The sequence below is a fragment of the Crotalus tigris genome, unplaced genomic scaffold (assembly GCF_016545835.1).
Source record: "Crotalus tigris isolate CLP2741 ecotype Arizona unplaced genomic scaffold, ASM1654583v1 scf7180000017968.19369539983:2297261, whole genome shotgun sequence".
Classification (NCBI taxonomy): Eukaryota; Metazoa; Chordata; class Lepidosauria; order Squamata; family Viperidae; genus Crotalus; species Crotalus tigris.
Genome location: NW_024096750.1, coordinates 1,169,256 through 1,192,368, shown reverse-complemented (window position 1 = coordinate 1,192,368; position 23,113 = coordinate 1,169,256). Strand labels below are relative to the sequence as shown.

At 42.4% G+C, this 23,113-nt stretch overlaps 1 protein-coding gene across 5 annotated transcripts in view; it reads right to left on the bottom strand.

The window, feature by feature from the left end:
• JMJD1C (jumonji domain containing 1C) overlaps positions 1-23,113 on the bottom strand; it is a 180,795-nt gene that overhangs the window by 156,950 nt on the left and 732 nt on the right. The window contains exon 1 of one of the 5 annotated variants that reach the window (XM_039345596.1): positions 2,819-3,225. The exons of 3 other annotated variants lie outside the window; for them this stretch is intronic. In XM_039345596.1, the coding sequence (XP_039201530.1) occupies positions 2,819-2,971 (153 nt within the window). In that variant the 5' untranslated portion in view covers positions 2,972-3,225. Of the gene's footprint in view, positions 1-2,818; positions 3,226-23,113 lie in introns of those variants that run through there. One more of the 5 variants, XM_039345595.1, reaches the window with a different exon arrangement.

Here is a 23,113-nt window from a genome sequence, read left to right as displayed (position 1 = left end):
ACTAGAACAGCAACAACAAAAATCCTACAAAGCAAACAAAAAGAATGATCCAGAAAAAAAAATTAAGGAAGTGAGGCACAACTGATTTTATTGCTTTTGATATTCTGATACTGTAGTTTATATCCAACAGAGTGAAACTGACAAAAGCAGGCCATACTTTTTATTGCTATAAAAATGGTATTGAAGTAAATGAAGCTGCTCTCCCATCCTGATATTAATGTACCTAAAAATATTTTTTTTAATATTTTGGAATTATTCATAGAAACAGCCTAAGAAAGGAACCTAGAAAGATTAGTACAGATCCTCCATCCTTGACAGCATTCAATTATTACAGCAGCCAGCAAACGGAAAACACCACCTTGCTTTTTACATTCCAACAATAGGGATAGAGCTTTCCCACTATTCTACAGCAGTAATTATTAATCTGTACTCCAAAATCTTTCTTAATGAGTTTTTCTTGAAAGTTAACTTTCAAAACACCCATGGTTTTTAATCTAGCAATCATATGTAAGATTCTAGCCATAAAAAATTTACAGAGTGTTTTCCAAGAAATATAGACACTCAATTGCTACAAAGCCATTTTGTCTCAAGGCAAATCCAATACATCTTTCAACCTCCATGTTTAACCACCAAGTACAGTATTATGATAAAAGTATTGTTCTTTCATTAGCACATAACTACAGTAGTCATAACTACTGTGTAAGTATATGCACGCACTGTGAGTTTGCAATCAACAGAGGGTAGACTACACAGGACTCCTTCCCATCTGATTAACCAGTAGTGCTTTGTATCTTAAGTATAATTTTTACATACCTCTTGAAAGATGAGCACTTTTGTCTCTGGATTATAAATAGGATAATGCTCAAATTACTTTAACAAAATTTACGATCCTACACCCATTTAACAAAAAAGTTTTCCCAGTGGTCTTTATTGTTGAGTAGAAATATTTACTATAAATTCAATGCTAAGTACATAAATAACGTTATCCCTTGTCCCTTCCTATAACTATATAACTATTATATTAATATAATTCTTTTTAACCGTTTTTCCATTACACTGAAGGCTCAGAATTCCCAGGATAATATATCAGATTTAAGTAACACCCTCTCTTTCACAGGGACAGGAAGTTGTATTACTAATGAAGCAATTAGTTTGAATAAATGTCTATTTGCATATATGTATTAGGAAGCAAACTTTTTGAAATGTTATGGTCAAGACCTATTTCTCTGACCAAAGATTTCATTCAAATATTTCTGTATTTATCCCTAGTTTAGACTGCAGCCAATCAGCAAACTATTTAAAAATATTAATATTCAACTACCCCAACTCAGATTACTCTCTCTCTCTCTCTCTCTCTCTCTCTCTCTCTCTCTCTATATATATATATATATATATATATATAACCTAAATTTGCACTAAAATATAAATGGATCAGAATCTGAGAACAGTATTAAAAACTGTTTAAAAATATTAAAAAATACAAAGGCACATGCACTCTATATTATTATTTAAAAAAAACACATTATCATACTTCCAGCTATGAATCAAATATCCAAATCTAGTAAGTTGTTATTTAACTATGTTGACTAATGTAAAAAAAAAGCAGTAAGACACTTAAAAAAAACATAAAATCAGGTTTTATAATACCGCAGTATACAAAATATGCAAATTGTACAAGTTGTACTAAGAGCTGGAATGCAATAAAATTCTTAAGGCTATTAAAAATGAATGTGACAGTGTGGATATATTCAAATTTCATGTGCATATTACACAGAAACACACACACCACACACAGAAGGAAAATTACTGCTTTTCTGCCCTTCCCCCACACAAATATATTCTGGGGTTTTTTTTGCCTCTCTCTTCTCTCTCCATGCACATTCCTACACCCATTAGGAAAACACTAGCGACAGGACACAGTACTTAAAAAGAGCAATGACTTCTCCAGTTCAGAATCGCATACACAACCCCCACAATTTTTAAAGTGTTTGTGCCTGTGTTTTTAAAAGAAGCATGAACAATGCACTCGATTTATCAGTTGACAGCGCCTGCTTTACAGGGATTAGAGGAAACAGGAGTGGAACATAGCCCTTCTTCCGTAAGAAAATGAATCAAAACACTCCTCTACTACCACTTCTGATCTGCACACACACAACTGCATGGAATGAATATTCAGAAAGACAAGCGGCAGCAGCGCGTGTCTCGAAACAAACCTTCCCTAACTATTCCCTCTGCAAATCACTAAACGTTTGGAAGCGGCTGCAGTGCGCCCTTTAATTTTTATGCCCTTCGGGACCCCGATCGCACACACGCTGAAGGAGTTACATGCTCAAAAATATGTATTAAGACACGGGCAAATACTAAAAGCCGTCCCGTTCCACGCAGATCAAATCAGATGGGGAGAGAAGGGAGGTTTTCTGCCCACTGCTCACCCTCGTAACCCCTTTCTGCCTATCCGGGGCCTAGGAAAGGGGAAATTAGAGCGGATGTGTCATGTTTAAGCTCTCTTGTCGCCCTTTTATCCGCCCTCCTCCTACCAGGAGCAAAGGGGGGAGTGTCTTGTTACTACCTCCACTTCGCTCTTGCCTCCCAAATGCACGCGCGTCCCGGGCAGGCCCCGCACATCGGCAGAGGGGGGGGGATATTTCGGTATCTCCCCTTTCTTCTCCGGCCCTCGGAGGCTCCCGCGGAAGGGAACGGCCCGACTCGTTCCCAGGGCGATCCGGGCCGCTGTCTGCCCTGCCAAGAGGGATGCGCAGCCCCGCTCCTCCCGGGGAGAGGGACGGAGGACTCCCGCCCCCCCCTCCACACGGCTTACCGACAACTCGGGGCTGCGCAACTCCCGGTGGGAGACGGTGCGGATGATGCCGGCTCTCCAACGCCCGTTCTCGGGAAGCTCCTCTCCCCCGGCGCCGACGCACAAGAAGCGCTTGCCCACCAGTTCCGGCCGCGACTCCACTAGGACCGCCATGACGGCCACTGTCGCAAGGCCGCCGCCGCCCCCCCGCCTAGCCGACCGCCCCCAGGCGCGTCGCCCGCTCTACGGGTCGCCCATGTCTGGAGCACCCCCGGCGGCAGGAAGGCCAAGCGGGACGCGGGAAGGGCGACCGTGGCTGCGCGCGCGGCCGACCCGCGTCGCCCTGGCTCCGAGCCGCGCGTCCCAGGCAGCCGCTCAGCCTCCGCCGCGACCAGGCTGACACAAACACAGGGAAGGGAGGGGACAGCCGAGGGGGCGGGGGAGCCGCGCTCCGAGAGCCGCGGTGCGGCCCCGACCACTCCGCCCACATAAACCCACTGCCATGGAGACCGGCACAACGCGCCGTCTCCCTCCGCCAGACACAAACGCGCGGGTTGAGGGGAGGAGGAGGAAAGGGGGGGGGGAAGCAGGCTCTGCAGCTCCGGCTATTCTCGGTGGTGGCTTCTCCCGTCCTTCCTGAGGGGGGGGGACAGGGAAAGCGAGGGCGGGGGCGCTGCCTTAGAGAAGCTGCCCGTTCCAAAAATAAGGGGGCTCTTCATTCCTGGGAACGGGGGAGGGACGGCTCTGCCCTGGCTGTCTGAACGAGGCCAAGCGGGAATGCAGCGCTTCCACCGGCCTCCCCTTCCCATTCCTCGCGCGCCTTGAGCCCCTCCGGCGCCATTGGAAGCGAGCAGCTGGAAGACGGGCGGGGGATCGTTCGCAGAAGAGGCCGAGACTAGAGCAACTATCTGGGATTCTTAGGCCGGAGTTAGGGGAAGGAGGGAGGGAGGGGGGGCGACCCGTGGCGCCCACAGCTGTGGTTGCCTCGTGTCGACGATAATGCAGCAGCAAGGCCCGATGGAGATAGGGGTGCTGCGGGGCATTGTGTTGGGCTGATGAGCTCTTTTCCTGGTTCTGCGCCTCTTGCCTTAAGATCTATTATCGTAAGGTAGATTACAAGCTGCTGCTCCTGCTGATAACTAATAAGTGGGGCTTATTATTATTACCATCATCATCACAGGGTCGGTTGGATTGTTTTATTTTTCTTCCCAGCTTTTCTCTCATCTCTGCAGGATGACTCACGATGGCTGAGATCACTCTCTCTCCCCCCCCCTCTCTTTCTCTTGCTGAATGAAACACCCACCCAGGGAAAATTCTACCTATCCAGAGTAATGTTTTCACACTGAACGGAGCCTTGCCATGGTTACTGCACCCTGGTGATGCTGCTGTGGCTGCTACAGTTGGAAAGACTGCATCAGCCTGGGGAAAGCAAACAAAATAATCAAGCTGGCTTAACATGGTTGCTCTGGAAAGAACTGAGGCAAAATACTTCAGCCTGTCCTGACAGGTTGTATTTTTGGTTCCAGATAAACTGGAGACCCAAGTCTTCCTTGGCTAAATCTCGTCAATGACTTGAGCATACTGCCACAATAAAAATAAGGTGCAGCCAAAAGAAATTCTTAATTAGCATAAAGTATGACCTGGGTGACACTGGACATCTCTATAAATCCAATTCAGTCAAAAAAAGAAGAAGCAAGTATTATACAGCTGTTCCTAAGCAGACTCTCTGGGCTACTCTAGAGAATGCCCGACTCAGTCTTCCATGCAATCAAATGTGCAATGTTTTATCTTTTGTGTGTCAGCACAACATTCTAGAAAGCTCCAATTCAGCACCAGTATTGTATAAAAGAAGAGTATAAAGGCCAAATGTCACCCAGAGATCCCTTTTGCAGCTTTGGATTAAAGAGGAAACCCAGTAGGTTCAGCTCTCACCTGTTTTCTATAATGAATAGGAGTCTAGGTATGCTGCACAACAGGGTAAGAGAATAGGTCAGACAAAAGACAGGAGACAAAACAGGAAAACAAAGCCATCACTCTTGGGTTTACTGCTAATCATGGGAACAGAAAAAAGTCTCTGAGCAATTTGGCTAAACTTGTGAACCCGTGTGTAAAGGACTTCTCTACTGCATATTAGGGGAGTACATGAAACGCATTGTGGCTTGGATGTTCCAACTAAACTTCTAACTGGCATGTGGTCTGACTGATCTGAAACCCAAAACATTTTGGTTCATCCAGGTTTTGCTGGAGACAAAATCTCTAGGGGACTTAACAGGGTGAGTCGGGCAAGCCTTCCTTGCCCCTTCCTGCACCACCTGTATGCCAGTCTACCCTGTGTCATCCTTGTATTTCCCTTGAGCTGCTCTGCTTGAATTCATGAGCAGCATATCTGACCAGCCCACCCATTCCTTTCAGATCTTCACAGTGCCTCCCTTCCCCTTCCGCTGAACTAGAATTCAAATGTAGCACATCTTTCTACCTAGACTTTCAAGTGCCTTTGTGTCTATTATATATATATATTTAATCTCTTTTATGTCTGCCACTCTGAGCACACTCCCAGGTACATGCCTAGACCAAACATGTATGTACCAGCTCTGAGCCCAGGCAAAGCAAGCACAATTTGGTTCACCTCAAGCAAACCTGCACACAGAACATTTTGCACATCATTAATGCGAAGGAACCTAGACTTTTTCCTACAGAAAAAAAATCAAAAAGCTTTAGATATCTGAAGGAATATCTCTTTAAGATTTCAAGCAGAAATGCAAAAAGCAGACAACTGAATCCCAGACAACAATCTTGCAAGCAAATAAAAGAAGCTATATTTTGCAAGGGTCAGAGTAGATCAATTTCAATATTAGGGTAAGTGGGAAAGCTCCTTAATGCAGATGCAGTCATAAGATATGCAGATAGTTCATTATGAATAACATCCCTCCCTACCCAAAGTGCAGAAAGAATATTAAAATAGTAGCCAGAGGTTCCAATTACAGTTTGACCATGGACTTAAAAAACAATACATATTTCTGGCATAGTACGGAATGGGGAAAAGACAATAATGATCTGCTACTGATTATTATAAAGCTGAAGGCGCTCTTGCAGTTTGAAAATTGTGTTGGTAAAATATCCCTAGATCCTATTTGGGAGGGAAACCTATTAATCTGAATTAACAAAAAATACCAACACTAGTGTCTTATTAAAATGATATACAGAATACTGTATGTTTATTAGCTGCATTTAAAAGTATGGTGCTGCATACTATAAAACATAATAGAAATTATTCAAGCCTCCTGCAAGCTTATATTCTAAATTTTTGTGTGTAATTTAAGTATGCTATTAAAGGCTGCCTTTTTTCTTCTACCAATCCCTCAGTCATAATCTGTTACATGTGGTTGGTGTACATTTCATTGTCAAAGACTAACGGAGTTCTATACTTGTCTACACAAATAAGCAAGTCCCACAAACTGTGGAATATACCCAAGGAACCCGTCATACAACTGAAGTCTATGTATCTGTTGTTGTTAATTGCGAAGTCGTGTCCGACCCATCGCGACCCCATGGACAACGTTCCTCCAGGTCTTCCTGTCCTCTACCATCTTCTGGAGTCCGTTTAAGTTCACACCTACTGCTTCAGTGACTCCATCCAGCCATCTCATTCTCTGTCGTCCCCTTCTTCTATTGCCCTCAATCTTTCCCAGCATTAGGCCTTTCTCCAGTGAGTCTTTCCTTCTCATTAGGTGGCCGAAGTATTTGAGTTTCAACTTCAGGATCTGGCCTTCTAAAGAGCAGTCCGGGTTGATCTCTTCTAGGACTGACCGGTTTGAACGCCTTGCAGTCCAAGGGACTCGCAGGAGTCTTCTCCAGCACCATAGTTCAAAGGCCTCCATTCTTTGGCGCTCAGCCTTTCTTATGGTCCAACTTTCACAGCCATACATTGCAACTGGGAAAACCATGGCCTGGACTATACGCACTTTTGTTGGCAGGGTGATATCTCTGCTTTTTAGAATGCTGTCTAGATTTGCCATAGCTTTCCTCCCCAGGAGCAAGCGTCTTTTAATTTCTTGGCTGCAGTCCCCATCTGAGGTGATCTTTGAGCCCAGAAAAATAAAATCTGTCACTACCTCCATTTCTTCCCCATCTATTGCCAGGAATTGAGAGGGCCGGATGCCATGATTTTGGTTTTCTTAATGTTGAGTTTCAAGCCAACTTTTGCACTCTCCTTCTTCACCCGCATCAAGAGGCTCTTTAGTTCTTCACTTTCTGCCATTAGCGTGGTATCATCTGCATATCTTAGGTTGTTGTATGTATGTATCTACAGACTACCAAACTGCTCCTTGAGAAAGGAATTGAATCAGAATAGAGCTGGAAGGGACCTTAGAGATCTTATAGTCCAGCCCCTTGCTCAAGCAGGAGACCCTACACCATCTCAGACAAGTGACTGTCCAATCTTTTCTTAAAAACCTCCAGTGATGGAGCGCCCATGATTTCTGAAGGCAAGCTGTTCCACTGGTTAATTGTCCTCATTGTTAGGAAGTTTCTCCTTAAATCCAGGTTACTTTGCTCCTTGATTAGTTTCCATCTATTGCTTCTTGTCTTGCCTTCTGATACTTTGTAAAATAAATTGACTCCCTCCTTTTTGTGGCACCTCTAAAATACTGGAATACTGCTATCATGTGCCCCCTAGTCCTTTTTTCTAGATTGGCTCTACCTCTTACTTTCCATGGATTTAATTGTTAGACCAGGACCTTAAGGCAGCACAGCAAAGGCTCTCTAGTCTAGATCAGACGCTTGCTCCTATGGAGGAAGGTTATGGCAAATCTAGACAGCATAGTAAAAAGCAGAGACGTCACCCTGCCAACAAAAGTATGTATAGTCAAGGTCATGTTTTCCCAGTTGCAATGTATGGCTGTGAAAGTTGGAGCATAAGAAAGGCTGAGTGCAAAAGAACTGAGGCCTTTGAACTATGGTGCTGGAGAAGACTGCGAGTCCCCTGGACTGCAAGGCGATCAAACTGGTCAGTCCTAGAGGAGATCAATCCTGACTGCTCTTTAGAAGGCCAGATCCTGAAGTTGAAATTCAAGTACTTTGCCACCTAATGAGAAGGAAGGACTCGCTGGAAAAGAGCCTAGTGCTGGGAAAGATCGAGGGCAATAGAAGAAGGAGACGACAGAGAGTGAGATGGCTGGATGGAGTCACTGAAGCAGTAGGCGTGAGCTTAAATGGACTCCAGAAGATGGTAGAAGACAGGAAGGTCTGGAGGAACGTTGTCCATGGGGTTGCGATGGGTCGGACACGACTTCACAACTAACAACAAAATAAACCTGTAAGACAAGGTGGGGTGAAGGAAAGTCATTAGCTCATTGAGTTTGATGGGGCTTTTGAACCTCAGACTTCCTAGCCCAGCACCTTAACCACTACACCAGTGGTTCTCAACCTTTTTATACGGCGACCCCTGCGTGGCACGCATGCGCGCCGCCGCCCCCTGCGCGGCATGCATGCGTGGTGTTGCCCCCATGCACCACCCCCTGCGCGGCGCGCATGTGTGGTGCTGCCCCCTGCGTGGCGTGCATGCGCGGTGCCGTCCTCACGCACCGCCCCCTGCGCCGGCTGACAAACAAAATGGCAGATCGCGTTGTTTGGCGACCCCCGTGAAATGGTCGATCGACCCCAAATGGGATCGCGACCCACAGGTTGAGAACCGCTGCACTACACTATGTTAACTATAGAATGGGTACAAAAGATCAGGAAACACACACTAATTCATCTAATTGATGATAAGAGAGGAGAATGAAAGTATGTACCGGTATCTCTGAAAAAGCAGCACAGTCCATTATTAAAATTATCCTAGCTTCCCGTCTCCAAAGCACCAATGTACAAAATAGGTATACTCATGGAGAAGCCTACTGTCAGTTATTTAATTAGATTTTTATCATACCTTTTGCCCAGAAAAATCAATGTGGTATTTCCTCCTCCAGTTTTTCCCAGGATAGTAGGGCTAACAGACTAGCTGAAAGTCATGTTTCCACAGCTGAGGATAGAATCAATCTAGGTTTTCCTGTTCTAGTCCAACACCTTATCCCAGTGTTTCTCAACCTTGACAATTTTAAGGCATGTGGACTTCAATTCCCAGAATTCTGTGAGTCACCATTCTGGAAGTTGAAGTAAACACATTTTAAAATGGCCAAAGTTGAGAATCACTGCCTTAACCACTACTCCACACTTCTCTTTATGACTCCCAATCCTCCCTCCCTGAACCTTTGCCCAATTTGCTGTCAGTCAGCAGGACTGTCACATATTTAAAAGTTACCAAGAACAAGAATAAATTAGGAATTGTGAACATCTATGTGGCAGCTTGCTTAGCTTTCGAAGAAAAGATCCTTTATCCTCAGAATATTTGTTGTCTTTTGTGAAGCAAGTAACTTTATTAGCCAATAAGGAAATCAAGGCTTATGAATATTGTTTGTTTTCTTTGTGCCAAATGGTTTTGTAATTCATCAACTACACTTGATTACAGTAATTGATCAAAGCACCATGTGGTCAGTGCTGTTAATAGTTTTCAACAGCATGACTCTTGAAGGCTCAAAAATAGAAACACAGCCATTAAATTACCAACATCTCAATCACAGGACCTGGAAAGGATTGATACAATTATGCTGCCTTAAGGCAAATTCCTCTCTTTCTTCAATAATATATCAATTAATATATTAATCACCCATTCACATATCACATAAGATTATGCCTTATTATTCCTTATCCTCTTATTTTCAAATAATTCACAATTCTTAACCACCGCAAGATTTCCTAGTTTCACAGAAGTAGATGAGAACATCTATTTCAGCACAAATATAGAACGGGCAAGAGAAGATATTTATCATGTTGTATTATATAAAAATACAAACATATTATTTTTAGTAGCTAAAATATTTCTTGGTGCAGCTGGCGTGCTACTTTCTGATACAAGAGAGTAGGAATGGCTTAAAACCCCATCTTTTTATACCTAGATTTTAATATACAATAATGTAAGGGTTTTACGCTGCTGGTCTTTAATGTTGATACTGTAGATGTGTGTGTGTCTGTGTGCATGTACATGCCGATGTGTATAGATGTGTATGAATATATGTGTAAGAATACAATAATAAAATATAAAAGCCAGTTAGTTACTTAAAATGTAAACTGCTTAGGAAAGCCAGTTTGGTCTGGTGATTAAGATGTTAGATTAGAAGTGGAAAAAAACTAGGCAGAAAGCTGGCTGGGTGACCTTTGCGCTCTCTCTCTCTCTCTCTCTCTCTCTCTCTCTCTCTCTCTCTCTCTCTCCAATTATAGGTTATTTAAGATATTATATTTAAACCATAACTTAACACGATGTCCTTAGTTTGAAGCTCTCAGAATGTTATTGGTTTCTGTATCGGTACAACAATCTGTACTGATGCCAAAGCTAATGGATGCCCTGGGGCTCCCAGATCCAGGTTCAGATCCAGCCTCAAGCCATAGGAAATTACCCTCTCATGTTCTCTCAGCCCAGCCTGCTTTGCAGGATTGCAGGGGAACTGGCGTATTGTACAGTAGTGGCCAAAATTGTGGAAAACTTTTGGGAAAAGTGTACAGTAGAAATGCCATCTTTGGTTATGTTTCCACCAATTTTTCTTCTAATTTCTTTATAACTGTAGCCTTGTTCACTTAATAATACTATTTTATATCGCTTTCTGGGCGACCAGTCAACTCTTTGCACCATGACTTTAATTTTATTACGTTTTCCAAGCTCACTAAATGAAAGAACACAAAATAAAACACCAACCAACTGGATAGCGATCACATAACACATTGACAAATGTCCTCCTCTCAGCTTCAATACATGACATCAATAACTGAATCCTACTGTGATCTGATTGGCTCATTGCCAAAACAAGATGACACCTGATTGGCTCTCTAAACACTCATGCTCATTGGTTACAATCAGATGAAGGAAAGCTACCTGATATTAACCTAAGCAAGTTGTGCTTCCTTTTTCTGGTTATTTGGCTATGACTTTTCATAGAACACAGTACAGATAATTGAACAAACTTTGTTGCATTACATTCTGGATTAAATTATCTTTCCATTGATATATAATTTTATGATACTACTCCCCCCCAAAAGTGGTGTCATTAGCCATCAAACCTTAAAAATACAATTTCCCCAAAAGGTTTACACAATTTCCACCACTACTGTAATGATATGTATGTTGTCTTGAGCTCCTAAATGAAAAGCAAGCTATATAAACCCCCCACCCCCGCAATGTAACATTTCCAGACTTTCTTCACCTTGACTTAACATTACATATCATTATTACATACAATTATAATTATATATAGCTTTGGTGTTTTATAAATCATTGCTTATGGTTTAATATTTTACAATTTACAAACAGATCCAATCTGTTTATTCCAGAATCCATGACACATGGGCTATTATGTTGTATAAGCTCAGCTAATAGCCTTCCCAAGGCCACTTGCATACTTCCCATGCATTTAACTCCACAGTTTTGTTACTGAAAATCAACATGGTCAGGATCAGGGTGCTTAAGCACAGGCTCAACAGCAAAAAGTCGCTTCAGTTTCTCAAAAGTGGCTTGACATTCCATTGACCATTTCAATGGCTATCTCAGTTTGGGTTTGCTGTTGCAGCATTGTTTTTTTCCCCACAACAAATCATCATTCTAGCACATCTGTCATAACCCAGTAAGTCTTTTCATTTAACATAACATGGGAGGGGGGAGAGAAAATACACACACATATCCCTATGGCAGTGGTGGTGAACCTATGGCACGAACCTATGCCAGCCCTCTCTGTGGGCACATGCACCGTCTCCCCAGCTCCGCCTCCTCCCATAGCCCCCTCCTCACCAGCAGCCCTCCCGGAGGAGAGTCGCCCCTGGGCACGGCCCATGCGAAGGAGTGCAGCCAAGAACATGGTACCCGGGGAGCGGGGACAAAACTCTGCCCTTGTGTCCTGTCATGTGCAGATGATGCTGCAGGGCATGGGCGGAGGGCGTGGCCATGGCGCTGCTGGGCTGCCTGGGTGATCTGTGGCGGGCCGTGGAGGTGGTGAGTGGCCCAGTGGGCAGGGCGGAGCAGGAACGGGGGGGGCAGTTTTGGGGCACTTGGCCTCTAAAAGTTCACCATCACTGCCCTATGGAATTCAACTTGGATAGAAACTACTACTAGGGAACTATTTAAACCAGTGGTCCTCAACCTTTTTAATGCCGCGACCCCCAACCGGTTGTAAGTTGAGGACTACTCAACCGGTCGTAAATCGAGGACTACTCAACTGGTGCAGCACCGTTTGCAGAATGGGACTTTTGGCAGGCTCAGCAGGGCAGAGACAGCCTGGACAATTCCTATTGGCTTTTGAAAGCCAATAGAATTAGACTCTTTCAAGAGAGTCTATTCTATTGGCTTTCAAAAGCCAGTAGAATAAAGGAGTAGCACGCTAAGGAAAAGGCGGAAAAAATGGCGGACTGCTTTGTTTGGCGACCTCGGAAATGGTCCATTCAAACCCCAAATGGGGTCCCGGACCCACAGTTTGAGAACCACTGATTTAAAAACCATTTCTTTCTTCTTTCTTTTTTGGTCACCAATCTGATTAATCCCAATACCTTGCAACTTTCCCCTTCGCCCCCTGGGGCTAGCCTCTAATGAGGATATCCGATGGGGATAAGATGGGAGGAAAACAGAGAACCTAACACATCCATAAAAACCTCTGTCGTTAATACTAGAGGAGGCCCTAAGAAAACCTAAACCTTAACAGGCTGTTGGAGAAGGAGAAAGGTTCCTGCTGTTTGTCCTCGGCCTCCTTCACTGGGGATAATCTTTTGTGGAAGAAGGAGGACGCCAATAATTACCAATGGATGCAATATACTGATGTGCCATAAAGCTCAGCTGCCATGGCTACAGTCTGAAAACTGAGCATGCTGAACGCTTCCCCTTCCTTTTCAGATCATGTTTTCTCTTAGAAAGAAGCAACTGGGAAGACATTTTTCCACTGCAAGAGGAAAAGGACTTACTCTCTCAGCTGCCTTCCTGGGTACTAAAACAGTGAAAAAGACTAGTGAAATATGGTTAGCGGTTAGGTACAAAAGTAGCATCTTCACTACAAAAGAGCAGTGACAGAAGGAATGATGCTTGCTGCTTTTCTTTTTTTTTCTTTAAAAAAAATCAAATTCAATCAGCTTTATGATTTGTGCTTAGGAAAAAAATGATCTGCAACCACAAGACTCTCACAGTGGGACCACCCTAGGATAGGCAAAGGTGGACCACCCTAGAATAGTCCAAAGGCTGCTATGAGATTGCGCAAAGTTATTATGCATTAACGTTAACCTAACGCTTGGGTTAATTAAAATTTGGTTTTGAACTGCAGTTCCTGGAGTCCACACAATGAAGAAAATGTAACACAAAACGAAAGGTAAAACATCTGATTTCTTTGCTGTCTCCACAACTTGTTTCTTGATGTCTTCCACTGAGTCAAATAATTAAAAAACTCGTAGACATGAAAAAAAAATATTTAAAAGAGTAGTTTTACAACATATTTTTTTCCCCTGTGCAATCATTTGTGGATTCCCCCCCTGGGGAAAAAGTCTTGCTGGACAAGTCCTTGTAATGTTTGTGCAAAGTTTTTTCAGAAGTGCTTTGCCATTGCCTCCTTACTAGGGCTAGTGAAAGTGCTGGCCCAAGGTCACTCAGCTGAATTCGTGCTTAAGGCAGAATTAGAACTAGTCAAAGATCCGCCTAGTTTTTATGTACATCGATAAAACATAAAATGCCTGTGAATCATTTCTGTCTGGTGGAACAATCGTGGCCTTTGAGAACAGTAAACTATAGATCTAGAGCCGGGGTCTTCAAACTTGGCCCTTTGATGACTTGTGGCTTCCACTCCAGAATTCCTCAGCAGTCATGCCTGGCGGAGGAATTCTGGGAGTTTAAGTCCACAAGTCCATAAGGGCCAAGTGTGAAGACCCCTGATCTAGGTCAGGCGCCCCATTCGGGCCTAAGCTACTTATCAAAGCCAACGTTTTAAGTAAGGCGATCCATATCTAAATTTGGTTTTTCTGGTTTCAAGCAACATCTTAAGTTTACCTACAGGCTGCTTACCCAAATATGGTCTCGCCATGTTAAGGGCATTGGTTTCTCAACCGTTGACAATTTTACGGCATGTGGCTTCACTCCGAGAATTCCACAGCCAGCTTGCTGGCTGTGGAATTCTGGGAGTTGAAGGCCACATGCCTTCAAATTGTCAACGTTGAGACACTGTGTTAAAGACAGACAGTTTGGTCTGTACTTCGAATGTTGGGTGAAATCACAGTGGAGATCTCTTGCCTTCATGTTGTCCTTCTTGCGGATTTAGCTAGCTTTTCTGGTCTGACTAATTGACTCCTTTACACTCTTAACCTAAGCTACGTAGTGGGGCACAGGACCGATTTATCTCAAATTGAACATGCATACTTCCCAACTCAGCTGGAACCAAAGCAGGCCATCATAAAAACTAGAAGTGCTTTTATGGTGGTTAGTGCTGTTTATGGCAATTTTGTGTTGCCTCTTACCAATCATTTCCCTGCCACCTTTGATGGGGCCTGATTTTAAGAGAAATGGTTCCAATGTTAAATGGTAATGTAAAAATAAAAAAATATATATGCCTATTATTGTGCTAGGCCTGGTTCCACCTGTGGGTCGGGTACCCCCATTTGGGGTCGAACGACCTTTCACGGAGGGGGTTCGCCAAACAAGGCTGTCCCGCCATTTTTTCCCCTTTTTCTTTGGGCACGCCCCTGGCAAACAAAGAACAAACACAACAAAAAAAGCAAACAAACAAAAAAAAAAAAATAAAAAAAAACAAGAAAAAACAAAACAAATAAACCGAAAAACCAAGACATCAAATGCAAAAAGAAAAAAAAAGCAAAAAAAAAGAAAAAAAAAACCACAAAACAAAAAAAAAAAAAAAAAAAGAAACCAAAAAAAAAAACCAATAAAAAACAAAAAAAAAAAAACAAAAGAAAACAAAACAAACAAAAATGCAGCAAAAAAAAAAAAAAGGGCAAAAAACAAAAAACACAAACAACAAAAAAAAAACAAAACAACGCAAAGCAAGCAAAGAAAAAGCAACAACAAAAACAAGACAACAAAAAAGGCAAAAACAAAAAAAACAAATCAAAAAAAAAAACAAAACACAAAAAAACAAAAAAACAAAAAAACCAGGCAAAAAAAAAAAAAAAAAAAAGCAAACAACGAAAAACAAACAAAACAAACAACAAAAACACATAAAAACACAAACAAAAAAAACAAAAAGGCACAAAAGGCAAAAAAAAACACGCAAAAAAAAATAAAAAAACAAAAGCACCAAAAGGCCACACAAACAAAAAAAAAAAGAAAAAAAAAAAAAAAAACACAAAGGCAAAAAAAAAAAAAGGCAAAAAAAAAAAACCAAAAAAAATTCAAAAAACACCAAAAACACAAAACAAAAAACCAAAAAAAAAAACAAAAAACAAAACCAAAAAAAAGCAAAAAAGCAACACAAAAAACCAACCAAACGACCTGGTTGGCTTTATGAGTGGTTGGGGTCACCACCACATGGGGAACTGTTTATGTGGTCGTGGTATTAGAAAGGTTGAGGAACCACTGTGCTAGGCATTGTAAAGCAAGGGAGGTAAAGGAGGTGCAACAAAGGCAGGAGCAAACCAATCATACCCATGTTTCAGACTGATGGCTAACAGCATAATCTAGTCATCTACAGATCACTAGCAAATTTAAGTTAATTTACCATATTTTTCTGGTGTATAAAGACGACTTTTCTAAAGCGCTTAAATTGCGCCGAAGTCTGGGGTCGCTTATACGCTGGAAATTATGGTAGTTTTCCGGCGTATAAGACGCTTTTAGGCATGGAAAATCGGCTACCGAAGTCGGGGTCGCCTTATACGCCGAAAGCCGTAATTTAATATCCAACTTGTGCATTACTTTTCCCGTTATATATATACTTGAACAGTATTTAATACCCTTACAATATATTATTAATTGTGTTTGAACAGAGCAGAAATTAATACGACATAGTCATTTATTTATAAATCTCATTTCGGTGGTTTTTATTTCTACGTAATAGGCACCAGAATGGTGCTAACAACGCAAGCTTTGCTAGACCTGTTGGATTGCCTCTGTAGAAAATACTACGGGAATTGGCTGATGGCCTTTTGAGAATTTGGAAGAAATAAAATGCCAGATGACGGGAGCAGCAAAGATTCCTTAGAAAGGGAAAGAAAGTTCAGCAAACTGGTAAATGGTCTGGGCAGCGGATTGGCCTGTAAGCCCCTTAAAAATGATGTGGTAATTACTATAACTTGGCAGGATGAAGGATAAATTTTGCCAATCTGAACTTAATTTTCAATTGGGTATGCTAGAGACATAATGTATCTTGACTTCAGAACGCAATTTGACCAAAGCACCCTAAGATATGCTTTAGAGTTAAATATAGTTGGATGGCATGATAATTAAGTGCTGTAAGCTGAGCTTCCTAATGTCCCTTCTTGTCAAATTGGAGATGCCATCATTCTTAGTCCTTCTTACTCTTCATACTTTTATGAAAGTGGGGAGCGCTTATCAAAATGGCAGATTGAAGCCGAATGGACAGAATGCTCACACCTAAATGACAGAAATTAAAATCCTGTTTAAATAACCCTCAGTACTCATTTTCTGCCTTTCGTCCCCCTGGTCTTTAAGCTAATTACCTGGGCTGGGTTCATGAATCTGTACTGCTTACTACTAATGTATAACAAATAACAGAATGAATTTAGCAGAAGAAAGTGCAAAGAGAGCCCTAAGGAAACCAACATTAATCTAGGACTATAGCAGCAGTTCTCATCTGTGGGTCGAGACCCAATTTTGGGGTTTAATGACCATTTCATGGGGGTCGCCAAACACTGCGTCCGACATTTTTCCCCCTTTTCCTTAGTGTGCTACTCCCTTTTATCCATTGGCCTCTCTTGAATAGAGACTAATTCTATTGGCTTTCAAAGGCCAATAGGATTTGTTGGTGGGCCCTTGCCTGTCTCGCCCTGCTGAGCCTGCCAAAAGTCCCATTCTGGCAACGTTGCTGCAAGTTTGTCTTCAGCGAAGGCGCGCTGTCTGTAAGTTTCCCAACCCTCCCTGCTGATCAACTACTAAAATGTAAGTAAAAGAGGGCCAGGGGTGGGAGGTGGGGAGGCCTCGCAGTGTGCAGGAGGGTTGCTGCGTGCATGAGCCCGGCGGGTACCTTACCTTTCCTTGGGCTGGCCAACTGGTGGCCCAGCCAGTGTCTGCCCTGGCCCCAGTATTACTGCATCACCTGACATATATTTAAAAATCTTGTTCTGGTCCATTGTACCTGGAGTACTGGGTCGAGTTCAGGCACCAACATTTTTAAAAATGTACTTTATTTGTAGCCTGCATTTTTATTTTTTAAAAATCTCCAAGCTCGTGACACATGCAATACGCCTTCCTCCAATTTCCACAACTGCCACCCTGTGAGCATAGCTACGCTCAAGAGGAGTGGTTGCGTTTCTAAGCTGATGCCTTAATGACGTCTTAGTGATGCCAGTAGACCCAGAAATTACAGCATAAGGGAACAAACTTACAAAAACGGGCTCTTTGGAAAAGATTCAACCGGCTGAGCTGCTTCAAATCCGACCGCCGGTCATACAAATGGTCATGACGCGGAAGAGAAAGAAATTTAAGCTGTATGAAAGTCAGATGGTAGTGGATTGTAAAAACTTTCTAATAGTAAAAGCAGTTTGATGGCTAGAACCTGTTTTGGATGTTTTAATTGAATGCTTGTACTGCAGGGGTGAAAAGCCTTTCAACAAAAGTAGGCACCTTTATGGATTTATCATAAGGCTTATGGGGAAGCACAGAGCTCATTTGTTCTATTTAAAGAAGGTAACGCGTTTACTAAAACTTTATTTGGTCTGTGCATACCCGTGTTTCCCCCAAATAAGACTGGGATCCTTAATTTATTTTTGCTCAAAAACACTTAGGGCAGAGGGTCAAACTCATTTCATTTGAGGTCTGCATCAGCATTTCGGTTGACTCGGGGTGTGTGTGTGTGCCAGGGTGAGTGCGCCTACTGGTGGCGTGGGATGGAGTGGGTGTGGCCTTCTGGGTGGGCGTGGTTTTCGGCAGGCGCGGGGTGGGCTTACATCCTCACAGCGCCGAGAGGTTGGGCCGGGCGTTCAATCTTGCCAACTTTGCACCTTGCTGCCTGCTGAAACTCGGCAGGCTGAGGGCTAGGCAGCATTGCACTTCTCATCACATCGCGCAACCCACCAGCTCAGTTCTTGTGCTGTGAGGAGAGCGCACCCACTGGCTGCTGACACCGTCATGCTGGGAGCTGGGTGGCCTCGCGTTTCCTTTTTGGAATTTGCACTGACCAGCTCAGCTCATCGGCGTTGTGAGAGCGCCCACTGCCCTGCCGAACCCCTCCCCCAGACCTCATCAAGCCGGATATGTGAATTAGCGAGGGCCCATTTGCTGGCCACTTCCAGGTGATGGTGCATTGTTCTTCCTTCTCATAAAAAGTGACACCTCCCAGCATGCACCCAGGGGTTTGGGCTGATGCGGCAGGGGCTGGTTTCCTCACTGTTTTCCAGATTGGCCTTGTGGCCTAAGACTGAATGTTTACAGCATAGATGGCCACCACAAAATGTACTTGGCTCCCGGCCACTTGGGCTCATGGCCAATGCAGCGGGGCCGTTCCCTTCACTGTTTCCCAGGATGGCTTTGCAGCCACATGAAACCACTTCAGGCCCCAGACCTTGTGTTTGACATGTCTGCATTAGGGTTATTTTTTGGATGATTGTTTTTTTTTCATGTACAGTTGGCAGTGAGCGCATGGGGGGGGGGCTGTCAATCTATTGGGGCTTATTTTGGAGGTAGAGCTTATATTCCGAGCACCCTTACAAATCATGTTTAGGTTAGTTTCTGGTTAGGTCTTATTTTTGGAGAACAGAGTATATATATAAAACAATATATATCTTACATTTCCTTGTTCTTTACTGTAATTCTATTTTATTCTTTTCCTGCACTTTTTGTTTTTTTACTTGTATGCTTATTTCAGACTTTTGATGAAGGGTAGTCACGCAATATATTTTTCTGAACTTCTTTTTATTCTTTTTTAAGTTTTCAATTATTTTTTATTAAAATTACAATTTCAATTAAAGTTGCTATTAAATATATCTAGTTTAAAATTTGAGCTATAAGGATGTCCTTGTGTTTGAGGGGGGGGGGGGTTTTTCGATTCCATCTTTTTCTTACCAGGTCGGTTTGCTGACTTTCTCTCTAGCAAAGCTCAAATAATTGTGAAATATCACAGTATTTACAAAATGCCATCTAATTATTATTTGTGTAGTCTTGGTGACCATCTTTGTAACTATCCTTTTGCCATTAGAAATTGGCCTAGAATTGTTAAGAAGTGCAGTCATATAATTCTTTTAGTTAAAACAGTGTATGCATTTTTCCACCAAGATTCAGTTACCAAGGCAATAATACAGAGCTGACTCCACTGGCTTTTTCCCCCATAAAGTACACCTCTTGTGCATAAAGAATGCTTCTCTTTTAAAACTGCCTTTGTGAAAGATGTAATATCTAAGGCATGAAGAAACCTACATTGCAAAACAATTTTTACACTTTGAAAACTTTACAAGTCAAGCATAATTTGTGGTTCCTTTTCTGACACTAAGAAATTAACACCCTTTACAAGTTCAGTTTTCTGTTGGGACACGACAAATACTGGTATTTATGCTGCCTTCAAGGATAGCCCTGTGACTTCAGAACAAAGCAAAAATAATATATCCCAAAAGCGTTTAATATTTAGGCATACAGCATTCAGGAATCAAAACAACTACTTCGCAAGCACCTTCACACTACTTCCCTCGCTAATCAATCCCTGATAATTGTGAAGTTTGGCCTGATTCTGGTTTCACAAACTGGCCCCTGCCCCTGCTCCACTCCCGTTGTCCCGCCCCCGCTCTGCCCCTCATCCCCCGCCCCGCGCCTGCCCAGGACCCTCCCGCCGCCCCCCCTTCGGGGCCCGCCGTCCGCCCAGGCAGCCCAGCAGTGCTATGGCGGCCACATCTCTGCCCGCGCCCCTGCAGCATCAACTGCATGATAGGGTTGAAGTCAGAGTCTGGTCTAACGCTGCCTGGGTGCCATGTCCTTGGCTGCGCTGCTCCGTGTGGGCCACACTCGAGGTCGACTCTCCTTCAGTGGGGCCTGCTGGAGAGGAGGGTCGCGGGGGAAGCAGGCTGGGGCAATGGCATGGGTGCCCACAGAGAGGGCCTCTGAGTGCCACCTCTGGTCACCCGGGCCATAGGTTCCCCACCACTGCACTAAGGTCCTTGGTCGATCCAAGTAGAATAAGGTATTTCCATCATATTTGACCTCTATAATCTCTTTCCCAACTCGCTATTGCTTAATTCTTTTTTCTCCATCTGCAGCCTTTGTGTGAAACATTCCCCAACAAATTGGCTTTGATTTTCTCTCAGCCCACCACATTGCCTTGCTATTTACTATGTGTGCTTCTCCTTTTCATCCATGTATATGGGAGGCATAAAAACAAGCCAGACTTTTACTGCCAAAGCACACATAGCTTTCATGCTCCTGTTCCAGTCTCTCGGGGATATAGAATATATATATATATATATATATATATATATATATATATATATATATATATATATATATAGTAAATAAACATTCCTAGACTAACATGGACTCCGGTCTACTTCACCAATTTGTGTAACTAAAAGAAAAATGTTCAGGTTTCCACACTGGCGATCAAATATTTTGCACAATCTATACAGTCAAGTCTGTCTTCTCGTGTTACACAACAAATCCTATCATTCATAAACAAATGAAGGTGGTTTATTGGAATATAAACAGCAAATAATCTACTGTCTCATTAACACAACAAGCTATGACTTTATGGGTAACTAACACACCCAGCTCTGACTCATTTAGCACATGTAGGCACACACCTGCCCCAAAGCATTCAATAAATGCTCACAGGAAGACAAGAAAGAGATAATTGGGATCTACTGACTCATTCCAGGGAGGGTTTAGATTAGAATCAGTAGAATAGATGCTAAACTGGGAATCACTGAAATAGGGCATGCTAGTGCTAGAAAATCTGAAAACAAGGTATCTCTATGCCAGGGATGGCAAACTCGCAACGCCGCAACGTATCGTAACTTTTTTTCCATTGCCGGCAATGGAGTGGGATCGTGGGCCGGCAGTTTGACATCTCTGCTCTATACCTATTGCTCCAGGAAGGGTGCTAATTGCATTAAGATTATATTAACATGAGATTGTATGTTATACTGGGTCAATAAGACCGTGTACTAGCTTTGGTTTAACTATTATGTTATTATTTTTCCAAAGATGTATAACAATCTAAACATCTCTCAACTTATTAAAATATCAAATTCTCTTATGGATTAGAACTAAGACGATCCAGATTCAAGGCCTCTCATAGGATTAGAAGCTCCCAGGTGACTCTGGGCCAGTCACTATCTTCCAGGTTAATCTATTTTATGTGGGCTTCAATGAAAAAATAAAATAGAAGAGTCTCTGTATACTTAATTTAGCTCCTAGAGCAGGGTGTCAAACTGCAGGCCCGTGGGCCAGTTGCATCATACAAAGGCCGTACCCACCCAATGCAAAAAAAGTCACGATACGTCGTGACATGTCACATGACACAGCAAATTTGACACCCATATCCTAGAGGAAAGGCAAGGCGTAAATTTAATAAACAAAGCAATTTTCTATCTCCGCAGATTACAATTACATCCCAGTTAAGGGACTGACCTTTCATGTCAAACACACCTTTTTCTCTTTCATTCTTTATTTTTTGTTAACTAACGTGCTTTAAAATTTAAATTATTTTACAACCTTTGCCTATTAAAGAAATTGCCTTAAGATGAATTTTCAGTTCATCATGTGTTATACCTAGCGAACTGAAATCTCAGAAACATTTACTTTCTAGATAGCAGCATGCATTTTCAAACAACTGAGGCCATCAGATTTTCATTTCAAGAGGCCCTCCTTACAGTTGTTTGAAGCATTATTTGATGTGAGGGTTCTGTAGAACTATTAGATTTACCTTCAGATGCAACACACCTTAGCAATTCTAAATCTAGAATTCTAATTCTAATCTTTTAGAATTCTAATTTTTTCAGGTAGCTGTTCACAGAACTACAGCAAATGCAGAGGAGCCCAAAACAATTATTACAGGAAAAGACACCATTCTATTTAATAAAGGAAATCTTAATTTTCATATATTCTCATGTTGAAATCAACCTTCATTCTGAAACACTGTATTCTCCAATATCAACCTTCATGCTATTTAACTTCCACTCCTCTATTATTATCTGAATAGAGATAAACACTTACAGGTGACAATGGAATTCCAAGATCCACTCACAAAAATTTTGAAATCTGCAGTGACTCCTAGCTTGCAGAAGACATTTAACCCTAGTTAATCTCAATTACTCAATTTTCTGGCTTTCAGGTCTCACTGGTCTTTAATTACCTGGGTTGGGTTCATATAAGTCAGTACTGTAGACTGTGTATTTCAGCGAGTTGTGCAAACACAGCTTTTGAGAAACAAGATACCATCCATAAAGTATTTTCCCTGAAGACCGTTCAATATATTATCTGAAGATGGGGTTCTTTTACTGTAAGGCCCATCTAAAGAGAAGGTTCCTTTAAAATTATTACAGGAATGGGAGAATCAAAATTATTAGCTCAGCCATGTGAGGCCTCCAATCTGACCTTGGCTGATTCTGAAATTCTTAAACCGCAAAAGTCTTGTTTAATACTTTGCTAGATACACAATATGCAAGGAAGTAAAAGGGCTATGGACTAGGCACGCTGGCTGAGGAATTCTGGGAGTTGAAGTCCATGAGTCAGAAAAGGGCCGAGTTTGAAGACCCCTGGACTAGACCGAGATTAAAAATCTCAGAAAGCAATAGTTACTGAGTATTATGAACACCACATGGATGTATCCCGAAGGTCACCTGGATATGAACCTACCTCAAAAGAGTCTTTCTCCTTTTTACCTCCATTACCCTTCTTTTCTATTTATCAGTAGCATCTTAGAACAGAACAACAACAAAATGAGAGCAGAGCTTAGAACAGCTTTTGGAGAAAAAAAATACCCCTAAGCAAAACTTAACCAGCATCTGGAAAGAGAACTCATATATGCATATATGCACATATGTATGTATGTATGCGTATATATATATAAATATATATATACGCATACGCAGATTTTA